This window comes from Nerophis lumbriciformis, linkage group LG08, assembly GCF_033978685.3.
Source record: "Nerophis lumbriciformis linkage group LG08, RoL_Nlum_v2.1, whole genome shotgun sequence".
Lineage (NCBI taxonomy): Eukaryota > Metazoa > Chordata > Actinopteri > Syngnathiformes > Syngnathidae > Nerophis > Nerophis lumbriciformis.
The window spans coordinates 3,255,233-3,270,929 of record NC_084555.2 but is presented as its reverse complement, the minus strand read 5'-3'; the positions used below and the strand labels follow the sequence as shown (position 1 = coordinate 3,270,929).

General features: G+C 38.3%; 1 protein-coding gene across 4 annotated transcripts in view; it reads left to right on the top strand.

The window, feature by feature from the left end:
- Positions 1-15,697, top strand: part of LOC133611411 (tyrosine-protein kinase fyna) — a 130,300-nt gene that overhangs the window by 63,053 nt on the left and 51,550 nt on the right. For all 4 annotated transcript variants that reach the window (XM_072913626.1, XM_072913625.1, XM_072913627.1 and 1 more), the window contains one exon: positions 2,344-2,603. In XM_072913626.1, coding sequence (XP_072769727.1) covers positions 2,354-2,603 — 250 coding nt within the window. In that variant the 5' untranslated portion in view covers positions 2,344-2,353. The remainder of the gene's footprint in view (positions 1-2,343; positions 2,604-15,697) is intronic.

The following is a 15,697-nucleotide window of genomic DNA, read 5'->3' as shown; positions in this document are numbered from 1 at the left end:
TATAAGTACAGCTTGTAAAAGGCCTTTAATGGCGGAGTCGGATTGGATTTTCTCACATTATACACCAAGTTGCGTAACCCAAGGAAAAATGAAGTGCACTCCTCAGCCGTAACCAGCGGAGGAGCTGATTATTCAGTCTTGATTAGTTTGTGATCAAAGGGCATACCAAGCAATTTGTACAATCATTTGGCATGCTTGGCACCTAAAGTTGACACCTAACTTGTCCTTGCTAGGGTCTCTGAGTAAGCTGGGGGCCCAAACCAAGTTTAATAAAGAAAACAATAGATGCATTATCCTGATACATTGTGTTTTTTATGGAAATAGTAATAGACTAATTTTACTGTCTTTAAGTTTGTTCAGTAAGAAGTTTAGTTATTGCACCAAGAAAAATTCCGAGTTTGTGAACCCGTTCTCAAACAATGGCAATAAAAACTATTCTGATTCTGATTCTGATTCTAATTCTGATACAAACCCCATTTCCATATGAGTTGGGAAATTGTGTTAGATGTAAATATAAACGATTGCAATGATTTGCAAATCCTTTTCAACCCATATTCAGTTAAATATGCTACAAAGACAACATATTTGATGTTCAAACTGATAAATATTTTTTTTTGTTGCAAATAATCATTAACTTTAGAATTTGATGCCAGCAACATGTGACAAAGAAGTTGGGAAAGGTGGCAATAAATACTGATAAAGTTGAGGAATGCTCATCAAACACTTATTTGGAACATCCCACAGGTGAACAGGCAAATTGGGAACAGGTGGATGCTATGATTGGGTATAAAAGTAGATTCCATGAAATGCGCAGTCATTCACAAACAAGGATGGGGCGAGGGTCACCACTTTATCTCAACCAGCTATTGCAAGGAATTTAAGGATTTCACCATCTACTGTCCGTAATATCATCAAAGGGTTCAGAGAATCTGGAGAAATCACTGCACGTAAGCAGCGAAGCCCGTGACCTTCGATCCCTCAGGCTGTACTGCATCAACAAGTGACATCAGTGTGTAAAGGATATCACCACATGGGCTCAGGAACACTTCAGAAACCCACTGTCAGTAACTACAGTTGGTCGCTACATCTGTAAGTGCAAGTTAAAACTCTCCTATGCAAGGCGAAAACCGTTTATCAACAACACCCAGAAACGCCGTCCGCTTCGCTGGGCCTGAGCTCATCTAAGATGGACTGATACAAAGTGGAAAAGTGTTCTGTGGTCTGACGAGTCCACATTTCAAATTGTTTTTGGAAACTGTGGACGTCGTGTCCTCCGGACCAAAGAGGAAAAGGCGCAAAGTTGAAAAGCCAGCATGTGTGATGGTATGGGGGTAAATTAGTGCCCAAGACATGGGTAACTTACACATCTGTGAAGGCGCCATTAATGCTGAAAGGTACATACAGGTTTTGGAGCAACAAATGTTGCCATCCAAGCAACGCTACCATGGACACCCCTGCTTATTTCAGCAAGACAATGCCAAGCCACAATTTCCCAACTCTTATGGAAACGGGGTTTGTACATGACAGTTCAAACTTGGTGCATTATGAGGTAAAATTCCTTTTTTTGGAGACTTTCATGAAGATTCAAGGTATCAGTTTCTAAAAACGCAATAACTTGGGGAAAAACAACACGATTGACTCTGATGGGAAAAAAAACATGATGTAAACGGGCAAACATTTGTGGTCCATGGCACAATTGTGTTATGTAGAATATCACGTCATATGGGACCACTCTATATCAAACTTGAGGGTATTTTTGCTCCTTAGACGTCAAAAGCAGTGTAGTGTAGCAGTGTATATATATATATATATATATATATATATATATATATATATATATATATATATATATATATATGTACTGTATGTGCTTTTATGATTATGATCATGATTTATTTATTATTTATTTTGATTATGTGTAAGAGTCTTTAAAAGTGCTATATACTGTAAATGAAATGAAGTTTTTATATTAAAACCCCTGTGAAGGTAGAATTAATATCACGGCTCTTATATCGGATGTCATTAGATAGTGCAAGCACAATCATAATGTTGCTGCGGGATGGTGCATTTAGAATTACATTGGCTACAGCTGAGCTCCACCACATTATGTTCTACTGTATAATTAGTTGTGCAGCTTAAAGTATGGTGTTTAATTTCAGACTAATTGAAAGATTGTTCTGAAGACTCGCTCCAAGCCTCGGAGGAAGCGCTGAAATAATGGAACATTGAATCATAATTTCCCCACTGGAGATGGCTTCTGAGCTATTATTTTACCCCCCTCCCTCCCTCCCTTCGCTCCTCCTAATTCCAATCTGTCTTTTCTTCCCCTCTGTGTGCCAACAGAACCTAGAGAATGGGCTGCGTCCAATGTAAGGATAAAGAAGCAGCAAAACTCACCGACGAGCGCGACGCCGGCCTCTCGCACAACTCGGGCTACCGCTATGGCTCCGACCCCACGCCGCAGCACTACCCCCCCAACTTTGGGGTCACCACCATCCCAAATTACAACAACTTCCACAGCACCGCCACGCAGGGGGTCACCGTCTTTGGAGGCGTGCACTCGTCCTCGCAGTCGGGCACGCTGCGGTCCCGAGGAGGAACAGGTGAGATGTTGATTTCATAAAGATGATAGCTCATCCTGCCATCCTGCCATCAATGGAAATCCGTTTTAATTGAGTTTTATTCGATTTTTACTACCATTTTAAGATAAGCATATGCAATTAGTTTTTTATTCCAATTAAAAAGGCTTGTGAAAATGTGTTTAGAATCCAAAAGTCTGCCTTGAAAGCAACGATGTTGTAAAGTTAAAGTACCACTGATAGTCACATACACACACTAGGAGTGGTGAAATTACTTTCTGCATTTGACCCATCCCCTTGTTCCACCCCCTGGGAGGTGAGGGGAGCAGTGAGTAGCAGCGGTGGCCACTCTCGGGAATCATTTTGTTGATTTAACCCCCAATTCCAACACTTGATGCTGAGTGCCAAGCAGGGAGGTAATGGGTCCCATTTTTATAGTCTTTGGATTGATTGATTGATTGATACAATTGACCACTAAATGGTAACACCCGAATACGTTTTTCAACTTGTTTAAGTCGGGGTCCACTTATATTGATTCATGATACAGATATATACTATCATCATAATACAGTCATCACACAAGATAATCATCAGAGTATATACATTAAATTATTTACATTATTTACAAACCGGGGTGTGGGAGGTGGAGGGCGGGGGAGGGTTTAGGTTTGGTTGATATCAACACTTCAGTCATCAACAATTGCATCATCAGAGAAATGGACACTGGAACAGTGTAGGACTGACTTGGTAGGATATGTACAGCAACTAGTGGACATAGAGAGAGAGAGATCAGAAAGCATAAGAATAAGTATATACATTTGATTATTTACATTTGATTATTTACAATCCAGGGAGGTAGGATGTGGAAGGGAGGGTGTTAGTTTAGTGTTGAAGTTGCCTGGAGGTGTTCTTTTAGTGCGGTTTTGAAGGAGGATAGAGATGCCCTTTCTTTTACACCTGTTGGGAGTGCATTCCATATTGATGTGGCATAGAAGGAGAATGAGTTAAGAATCTGGGTTTACGGTGGTTAGTAGAGCTCCCCCTGGTGGTGTGGTTATAGCGGTCATTTACGTTAAGGAAGTAGTTTGACATGTACTTCGGTATCAGGGAGGTGTAGCGGATTTTATAGACTAGGCTCAGTGCAAGTTGTTTTACCCTGTCCTCCACCCTGAGCCAGCCCACTTTGGAGAAGTGGGTAGGAGTGAGGTGTGATCTGGGGTGAAGGTCTAGAAGTAATCTGACTAGCTTGTTCTGGGATGTTTGGAGTCTAGATTTGAGGGTTTTGGAGGTGCCGGGGTTTGAACTCACAACCTACCAATCTCAGGGCGGACACTCTAACCACAGTAGCAACACACTACACGCAAGTGATGTAGCTTCAAAACCATGGAAGTATATTTCAGTGTATATTTTGCAGAAAAATTGCACATGCTCATAAAACCTTAATATGGAAACTTGGATACCTGCGGAATCAGTTATTGAAAGTGAACCGTTAAAACAAGTGCAATCTATTATAATGGTGGCAGTGTATATTAGTTATATACTGTACATCAGAGTTAGCCAACCCGTCAATCGTGATCTACCAGTCGATCTTTGGGGCCATACTGGTCGATTGCAAAAATATTTAAAAAAAAAAAGAAAAAAGTATTAATATGACATCAGTATGTAAAAACCCCACCCGGGGAGTGACCAACAGACCCACAATCAGGCCTCTGCCTCTCTCTATTCAGCCTCATACCTCCCGGCTCTCAACATCGCGGCCCCACCTCCCAGACCACACCCGCCCACTACAACGCTCGTCTCGCAAACGCGCATTTCATGACGTGCTCAAAAATCATCGAGCTGCAACAATGCATTAAGGCTGATCCATGCAACACTTTCTAATATCCAACATCTAACAACTCTTCCCTCAACCATGACCATCATCGCTCGCCTGCCACTGGAAGCTAACAAGCCAAAGAATAGTCTGTGAACATTGTTCCAAAGTACGAATTTTGTGTCAATTGTGAATATAAAACTAAAGATTGACTTGTGCAAAGGCAGTAATATATGAAAAAACAGGGCGGCAGCTAAAGGACTTCCCCGTTTATCTCTTTTTTATCACATGGGAAAACCCTGCCAGGTGAACAGCTGATTTTACTACTTTTGGCACTGACGTAAAATAACCATGTGACTTGCTTACCATATGTAACCATAGGCAGTGATGGGCAGTAACAAACTACTGGTAGCTGAGCTATGTAGCTTAACTACATTTTCTAGTATCTTGAGTAGCTTTTCCTGTAGCTTAGCTACTTGTAGACCCATGTTGCTAGGTAGTGCACATCAAAGCTACAAAGAGAGAAAATGGACTGCGAATCCAGGCGGAAAAAAATATGGAGAACATACAATGACCTGGATTAATGAGAACATCCATACATATGGAGAAAATCCATGATGATTGGTTGGTGTTTGTACGATGAGTCACAATTGGCTAAGGTTAGGGCCAAATAATTACGGACTGGCCAATCAGAGGCAAGATAAGGCGGGTCGTCAAAAGCAGGACGCAAAATCATAACAACCACGCACTCATGTCACATGACGACGAGGGAGTCAGAGACAGAGGGACGCTTTAAGCTGACAACTCAAAATAAAAAACATACATTTTCGGAGTATAAGTCGCTCCGGAGTATAAGTTGCACCGGCCGAAAATGCATAATAAAGAAGGGAAAAAACATATATAAGTCGCACTGGAGTACCGTATTTTCCGCACCATTAGCCGCACCTAAAAACCACAAATTTACTCAAAAGCTGACAGTGCGGCTTTTAACCCGGTGCGCTTTATATATGGATAAATATTAAGATTCATTTTCATAAAGTTTCGTTCTCGCAACTTCGGTAAACAGCCGCCATCTTTTTTCCCGGTAGAGCAGGAAGCGCTTCTTCTTCTACGCAAGCAACCGCCAAGGTAAGCACCCGCCCCCATAGAACAGGAAGCGCTTCTTCTTGTACTGTAAGCAACCACCCGCCCCCGGAAGAAGAAGAAGCGCGCGGTGCATGCTGGGATATGTGACGTTACATTTCCATTTGTGTGTTTATGTAAAGACCCCAAAATGGCTCCTATTAAGTGTGTTGTCTGTCTAATTATAAATAATGCAGACGAGGCGTGTTAACTGAGTTCTCAACGTTTACTCACAGCGTGCTCATAACCACATTCTAACTCCCAGCATACAACAACGCTTCTCAGGGCTACCGCGCATGCTCGTAACTATCGTTGCATGCTGGGTTGCGCTTAATTCAATACTCGCCGTCATTCCGGGTGGATTGACAAAAGACCTCCAGCCGCTAGATATTGGTGTCAACAGGGCATTCGAAGCTAGACTGCTAACTGCGTGGGAACAATGGATGACAGAAGGCGAACACACCTTCACTAAGACAGGGAGGCAGCGCCAGACGACGCCAACATCTGCCAGTGGATCGTAAATGCCTGGGCAGATATTTCGGTCACAACTGTGGTCCGAGCTTTCCGGAAGGCAGGATTCACAGAACTGCTGGATAACAGTGACACTGACTCCGATGACTTCGACGAGACGGAACCGGCCATTTTGGATCTCACATTTGCCCAACTTTTCACTTCGGACACCGAAGACGAAGGATTTACGAATGAAGAATAACTTCAGAAAGTGAGCGCTATGTTTATTTTGTGTGTTGTGACATTAACGTTCGAGCAACATTATGTTGCTATTGCTCTGCACTATTTTGAATTTTACTATGTTTGTGATTGCACATTTGCGTACATTTTGGGAGTGAACAGAGTTGTTAGAACGCTGGTTTTTAATATATTATTAAAGTTTGACTGACCTATCTGACTGTTTTTTTGACATTCCCTTTAGCGCAGCGTAGGCGCGGCTTATAGTCCGGGGCGGCTTATTGGTGGACAAAGTTATGAAATATGCCATTCATTGAAGGTGCGGCTAATAATCCGGTGCGCCTTATAGTGCGGAAAATACGGTATAAGTCGCATTTTTTGGGGACATGTATTTGATAAAAGCCAACACCAAGAATAGACATTTGAAAGGCAATATAAAATGAATAAAGAATAGTGAACAACAGGCTGAATAAGTGTACGTTATATGAGGCATAAATAACCAACTGAGAATGTGCCTGGTATGTTAACGTAACATATTATGGTAAGAGTCATTCAAATAACTATAACATATAGAACATGCTATACGTTTACCAAACAATCTGTCACTCCTAATCGCTAAATCCCATGAAATCTTATACGTCTAGTCTCTTACGTGAATGAGCTAAATAATATTATTTGATATTGTACGGTAATGTGTTAATAATTTCACACATAAGTCGCGCCTGAGTATAAGTCGCACCCCCGGCCAAACTATGAAAAAAACTGCGACTTATAGTCCGAAAAATACGGTACTTGAAAATGGCAGAGGAATTCTCTCTCCCACAAATTAGATGTATCCTTTAGTAATGCTGTGCAGAAAAACCACAATAATGCGTGTCCTTATCCATATTTAGACAAATGTATGCATTTAAAGAAAATAATGCCCAAAACCTTAGTTTTTAGTTGTTTACTTTGTAAACCAAAATCATAACATCTTCATCTAAGACGTGGAACACATATTTAGGAACACCCATTAAGGCGAGTTGAGTTCATAAAAAGTTTTACTGCACATACTGTAACCATTACCAACTGTTCCCACACAACACACAACTCATTGGTTTTTGTCGTCAAGATATACAGTAGATAGATGCTGTTTTTTTTACTGAAGGTAGAGAAAATGAATAACATTATAGGGGTAGGCCAAAGAAAAGGCAAACTAAATAAATACGTACGTTGGGGGGCGGGGACCCCTAAAGGTCATTGTAGGGTGTCCCCAGCTAAATGATAGATAGTTAATAGTTCTCTTTGATGTAACAAGCTACTTTTGTATTGTAGCTGGTAGTGTAGCTTGCTACAATTCTTTGAGGATAGCTTCCCCTGTCGCTTAGCTACATTTAATCGAGAGTAACTCGTAGCTTATCGTACAAGTTACTACATTTTCCAAGTAGCTTGCCCATCATTGACCATAGAATGAACAGATATACTATGGTACTAAGACTATGGTGGCCATAAACAATTAGCGTCAACAGCAGGGGTGCTCTAAGCGTGGCATCGGGGCCATGTGTGGCCTGTGACTTGTCTGTCATTGGCCCTAAGCACATTACAAAAAAAACACCAGCAAAAATTGAGAAACACGATGATAAAAGCCAAAATGAATATACACACACATTTGCAACTTAGTTGACGCAAAATTAGATCTTGCTTGGTTTTTGGCTGAGACCAGGGATCATGGGCTGGAAAAGGTTTGTGACCACTGCCGTACCTCATAAGTATAGTGTAGTAAGGAGATTACTAAATATTATGGGTGCAAATATCACACAGATAATGATTAGCTGATATAAGGAATTTGGTTTGTACAATATACTGGGACTCATAAAGTACTGCGGTACTAATAAAAATACTGGTACTTTGTTTTCATTGACATGAGGCGCTCTGTGGTGACATTGCTGGTATACGTGCCGCATCGCATGATAGTCAACACACACACACACATCACTTGCAAGCAGAAACAGTGTGAAGACAGAAGAGCGGACAATTGCTTTACAATATACAGATAAAATAGTTAAAAGATAATGACAAAACAAACAAGGTAAAAAACTAACGACAAAGTACAAGGCACTATAAACAGCCGTTCTGCAAGTGGTGTTGTAAAACATAGCTAGTGGCTAAAGTCTCTACGTAGTGTTTTAGCTACTTCTAAATCACTAATCCTCACCTCCATGGCAACAATTAAACGATTTCTTACAAGTATCTCTGCAGGACAAGGAATTGCTGAACATGCTTCACCACACACTGTAGGAGGATACAATAGCTCACCGCTAACAGCAGGCCAGCTCCTGAATGTAAACAAAAGGGTGGTTCACTATACAGACATTGATTGTAACGATACCAAGTACAAGAGCTGTATAAAGTTTTAAAATTTTAACAGAATTGTAGATAGAACATGTTAAAACAGAAAATAACCAGATATTGACAGTAAATGGACAAATAGACTAATCATCCATTCGTCCATTTATTTATATATATATATATATATATATATATACATATATATATATATATAAGTGTATATATATATATATATATATATATATATATATATATATGTATATATATATACGTATACACACACATATATATATATATATATATATATATATATATATATATATATATATACGTATACACACATATATATATATATATATATATATATATGTATATATATATATATATATATATATGTGTGTATACGTATATATATGTGTATACGTATATATATAAATATATATATTGTGTGTGTGTGTATAAATATGTATGTTGGCACCTATAGATGAGTGTATATATGTATGTATATATATGTATGTGTGTGTGTATGTATATATATATATATATATATATATATATATAGATATGTGTATGTATATAGATATGTGTATGTATATATACATAAATGTATATATATATTATATTATATTATATATAGCATAGTGAACATACCAGACAACATCTCTTTTAGTAGAAAGTAAGCAAACAGGTTACAAAGGCTCCTAAGATATGTGTGTATTTATATATAAGCCTATGAAAAACACCTGCGCTGCTAAAGAAGCTGCCCCAAAGGCAGCTGCAAAGAAAGATGTGCACAAACTTCAGTTCAATGTCAATTTAAAGAATGATAGATAAAAATAGGTTATCGGGTAGCTGTAATTGTATCAGTTTTGAGAAGCATGAAAATATATATATGGTTTTTAGCACTCAGCATCAAGGGTTGGAATTGGGGGTTAAATCACCAAAAATGATTCCCGAGCGCGGCCACCGCTGCTGCTCACTGCTCCCCTCACCTCCCATGGGGTAAACAAGGGGATGGGTCAAATGCAGAGGTTAATTTCACCACACCTAGTGTGTGTGTGACAATCATTGTACTTTAACTTTTTTTTTTTTTTTTTTTTAATATTGTACATCTCCACTAAATTTTATGTATGTTGTATTTTTGCAGTGTAGTTCTTTGTTGAAATTTAGGAAAAACATAATTTTTAATTTTCAGCCTTGTGAACCTCCTATTTTCATATTTCCATTTCCATTCCCATTTTAACCCATAAGTAACTAGACTGTCCTTGCACTAGTAAATAGACCATAGGCCTCTGAGGTAATAGTCTCAGGAAGTAAGCATATCCCCGCTCAATTAGACACTCTATTTATTCACAGTTGATTGTTTTTTACTGTAATGTGTTGACCCTGCGATGAGGTGGCGACTTGTCCAGGGTGTACTCCGCCTTCCACATGATTGTAGCTGAGATAGGCTCCAGCGCCCCCCGCGACCCCGAAGGGAATAAGCGGTAGAAGATGGATGGGTTTTGATAGCTTTAAAATGTGTCTTTAGTGTCTTTTTTACTGTAATGTTTTGATAGCTTTAAAAGGTTTTCTTTTAAAAATGGTTTAAAATGCCCCACAAAAAATACGCCAGGACTCAAACCCAAGTCTGCAAACCAAAATGGTGGCCTCTTGTTACTATTAATACCCAGTCACCACTTCCGAAAGGCCAAACAGCCTCTCTGGCAGAGGACAGCCGAGCAAAAACTGTTGACTTTACTAAAGTGAAATGAAATACGGTCTGTCAGCAAGCCCTACTTTTGGCGCCACGTTGTAACCCTTAACAATTTCGATGCCGCATGGAGAAATCATCGCCCTACTTTTCTCCTTGTTTTTTTTTAATTTTTTTTAATTTTTTACCGCAAATGATTTCAAATGAGCCCCGTCACATCAGAGACATTTTGCTCTTTCCTATTTTCCGCCCAGTCCTGTCGTGCCCCGATACATTCATCGAGCCTGGCGGAAGATGGATGTCCACCAGCTAAGAGTTAATGGAAAACGGGGTGACCCAAATGATTGCTGGAGTTCCACTAAGCCCATCTGAGCAACAGAGAAGAGACGCACAGGCTCGCTCTCTTTTTTTATATCTTAATTTATGCACTATATGTTTATCACTAACTCTCACTTTGATGTCAACCACAGCCCTTTTTTTCTGCATCTACTTCTGTGGAGTCAGCCCCATATATAAAAAAAATAAATAAATAAATAAAATACAAAAAATATATATATATACAGGTAAAAGCCAGTAAATTAGAATATTTTGAAAAACTTGATTTATTTCAGTAATTGCATTCAAAAGGTGTAACTTGTACATTATATTTATTCATTGCACACAGACTGATGCATTCAAATGTTTATTTCATTTAATTTTGATGATTTGAAGTGGCAACAAATGAAAATCCAAAATTCCGTGTGTCACAAAATTAGAATATTACTTAAGGCTAATACAAAAAAGGGATTTTTAGAAATGTTGGCCAACTGAAAAGTATGAAAATGAAAAATATGAGCATGTACAATACTCAATACTTGGTTGGAGCTCCTTTTGCCTCAATTACTGCGTTAATGCGGCGTGGCATGGAGTCGATGAGTTTCTGGCACTGCTCAGGTGTTATGAGAGCCCAAGTTGCTCTGATAGTGGCCTTCAACTCTTCTGCGTTTTTGGGTCTGGCATTCTGCATCTTCCTTTTCACAATACCCCACAGATTTTCTATGGGGCTAAGGTCAGGGGAGTTGGCGGGCCAATTTAGAACAGAAATACCATGGTCCGTAAACCAGGCACGGGTAGATTTTGCGCTGTGTGCAGGCGCCAAGTCCTGTTGGAACTTGAAATCTCCATCTCCATAGAGCAGGTCAGCAGCAGGAAGCATGAAGTGCTCTAAAACTTGCTGGTAGACGGCTGCGTTGACCCTGGATCTCAGGAAACAGAGTGGACCGACACCAGCAGATGACATGGCACCCCAAACCATCACCCAACCATGCAAATGTTGCATTTCCTTTGGAAATCGAGGTCCCAGAGTCTGGAGGAAGATAGGAGAGGCACAGGATCCACGTTGCCTGAAGTCTAGTGTAAAGTTTCCACCATCAGTGATGGTTTGGGGTGCCATGTCATCTGCTGGTGTCGGTCCACTCTGTTTCCTGAGATCCAGGGTCAACGCAGCCGTCTACCAGCAAGTTTTAGAGCACTTCATGCTTCCTGCTGCTGACCTGCTCTATGGAGATGGAGATTTCAAGTTCCAACAGGACTTGGCGCCTGCACACAGCGCAAAATCTACCCGTGCCTGGTTTACGGACCATGGTATTTCTGTTCTAAATTGGCCCGCCAACTCCCCTGACCTTAGCCCCATAGAAAATCTGTGGGGTATTGTGAAAAGGAAGATGCAGAATACCAGACCCAAAAACGCAGAAGAGTTGAAGGCCACTATCAGAGCAACCTGGGCTCTCATAACACCTGAGCAGTGCCAGAAACTCATCGACTCCATGCCACGCCGCATTAACGCAGTAATTGAGGCAAAAGGAGCTCCAACCAAGTATTGAGTATTGTACATGCTCATATTTTTCATTTTCATACTTTTCAGTTGGCCAACATTTCTAAAAATCCCTTTTTTGTATTAGCCTTAAGTAATATTCTAATTTTGTGACACACGGAATTTTGGATTTTCATTTGTTGCCACTTCAAATCATCAAAATTAAATGAAATAAACATTTGAATGCATCAGTCTGTGTGCAATGAATAAATATAATGTACAAGTTACACCTTTTGAATGCAATTACTGAAATAAATCAAGTTTTTCAAAATATTCTAATTTACTGGCTTTTACCTGTATATATAAAGAAGAGATAACCGCAAGAAGATGTGAGGAGAATGCAAACTTAGCCTCGGTTTGAACTGAAAAACCATGTCAGCAATGGTGTTTGCTCCTGCACTACGCCGTGATGCACATCTCAGACAATCAAATCATATTTGACACTTCCAGGCCTATTAGCAGATGTAGGGATCAGTGAAGATAATTGAGATTTGCCTCCTTAATCTGGACCTCATGCCTTGAAGCACTGGGAGGATGCTCCATGTTGGGGACTTGTCAAGTGTTGCAGAAACCATCACATTGACTGTGAAGTTTTTAAACCAGTTAAAGTCTAGGTTTTAAGTGCTCCCCCTTTGGTCAACATATGAAATAACAAGTGTGTGTAATTTTTTTTTTTAAGTGATCCCCCTCTGGCCAACATATATAATTATAAGTATAGGTAAGACATTTAAATGTGCCCCCTTTGGCCAAATTTTTTTTTTTTTTTTTTTAAATAAATATGTATAGAGACATACTGTAAAAACTTGAAGTAAATAAGGAAGATTAAAAACCAATTACAAACAAATAATTCCCCCAAAAATTTTTTTACAAAAAGCTTACCTTTTTTGTATTTGCATAGTTTGTATATATTACTCATGTTGTAAATACAAATATTTATATATCTAGAAAAGGGTGGTCCTAAAGAGGTAGGCATTTTTCGGAGGTCTCAAGAAGGTAACAAATACAATAATGTGTGTGTGTGTGTGTGTGTGTGTGTGTGTGTGTGTGTGTGTGTGTGTGTGTGTGTGTGTGTGTGTGTGTGTGTGTGTGTGTGTGTGTTCTGGCAATGCATACTTAATGGGGACATCGCTCTGTTTACACAGTCCCCTTTAGGGGACAAAAAAAAACAGGTCCCCTAAAGGGAAACCTTTTTTAATGTTAGTCAGATCCATTCTGAAGATGCCTAAGTGATTTTTAAGCTTTGGCCCATAAAACATGTTTAACATCTAATTTGAACAAAAAGAAGGGATTTTTCAAATTGACTGTGTGTCCGTTTTAAAAGTGCTCCCCCTCTGGTCAACATATGAAATAACAAGTGTGTGTAAAAAAAATTTGAAGTGCTCCCCCTCTGGCCAACATATATACTAATAAGTATGTGTAAGAAATTTAAATGTGCCCCCTTTGGCCAAAATATATTTAATTTTTTTTAAATAAATATGTATATAGAGACATACTGTAATAACGAAGTAAATAATGAAGATTAAAAACCAATTACAAACAAATAATTCCCAAACATTTTTTTTACAAAAAGCTTCCATTTTTTGTATTTGCATAGTTTGTATATATTACTTATTTTGTAAATACAAATCTTTATACATCTAGAAAAGGGTGGTCCGAAAGAGGTAAGCATTTTTCGGAGGTCTCAAGAAGGTAACAAATACAAGATTGTGTGTGAAGAGTGTGAGTGTGAGTGAGTGTGTGAGTGAGTGAGTGAGTGAGTGAGTGATAGCCAGCAGCTTTGCATTAACTCTTTAAGACCGCTTGCCTTTTGGCTTTGAAATGGCTTCCCTACTGCGTCTGAAGCTCCACAGAACTGCGGGATGTTCTCGTGCATGTCCGTCACAACAAACATGGTATGGTTCATTTGTTTCAGACGTTAAGGAGCATCACGTGGACTCATTCGCACAAATAAACATTTCCGAAAAAGAGGATAAAGCAGAGCTTATTCAATCTTATCTTTTTTCCATGCATATCGCAGATGTCAAAGTCGGGGCCCACTTGAGGTCATTTTCAGTGGCCCACGAAAGCCTACAAAAATTACTTTATCTTGTTTTACTAAATGTGTTCATTCTTTCTGTCTTGACAGAAAAAAATACATGTACTTCATGCAAATTGTATATATGTGTATTCAATATTATCTGATGTTGTAACAGATTATATTATCATACATTACATTTTCTCTTGTAAAGTAAAAATATATACTCAAATATCTGCTTGACTTATGAATGAATCTGTAATAATAATGTTATCTTAATGATGTAATGTTAGTTACATTTGTATGACTTAATGTTGGAAAGTGGTTATTATCTCTAACAATAATGCACTATCCGTTTCGTGTTTCTCAATAATATAACAAATATTAAATTATCATACATTACAAACATGTTCTATTAGAATGCAAATATCTTATTGACTTATGATTTAAAAGCAAGTCATCCATTGAATTGAACATTGTAAAAATGACAAGAAATATAACAATAATTTAAAAAAAAACTGTGGTAACGTTTTTCTGTTTACAGTAATACACCACAAAACATAAATTTCCTGATTTAAAAAAACTGGCCATACAAAAAAAGTGGTACCATTTTTCCATTTACAGTAATTTGCTGCAAGAATTTTACGAAAAATGTTGGCGACGAAGCTACCAGTCTACAGATTTAAAGTGTGTGTGTGTGTGTGTGTGTGTGTGTGTGTGTGTGTGTGTGTGTGTGTGTGTGTGTGTATATACATACCTGTATATACGTGTGTGTGTGTGTGTGTGTATGTATATATATATATATATATATATATATATATATATATATATATATATATATACGTGTGTGTATATATATATATATATATACATGTGTGTATATATATATATATATATATGTGTGTGTATATATATATATATATATATATATATATATATATATATATATATATGTATATATATATATATGTATGTATGTATGTATTAGGGCTGCACCAACTAATCGATTAAAATCGATTATAAAAATAGTTGGCGATTAATTTAGTCATCGATTCGTTGGATCTATGCTATGCACATGCACAGAGGCTACTTTTTATTTATTTTTTATTTTTTTTATTTTTTTTATAAACCTTTATTTATAAACTGCAGCATTTACAAACAGCTGAGAAACAATAATCAAAATAAGTATGGTGCCAGTATGCTGTTTTTTTTTCAATGAAATACTGGAAAGGATAGAAATGTAGTTTGTTTCTTTTATCCGATTATTAATCGGTTAATTGAAGTAATAATCGAAAAATTAATCATTATGCCTCGTTTGTAGGTATGTGTGAGCTCTTATAATTTCCTTTACTTATGTCCTCTCCGTATTTAATTTATATTTGCATGTCTCATGACACATTATATGTACGTAATATTGGCTGCATTTCTCTTAGTTGATTGTGTGCCATGTTGTTCCAGACCACAGCAAATTATACCCAGCCTGCAAAGATTGTTTGAAATCCATTAGAAGAAGACAGCCTGCCGTTTCCTTTAACTTGGACACACACATCTATACCTTTGGTCATTCTGAGCCAGTAATTTCCAGGATTTATCTCATCCTCTGAGAAGT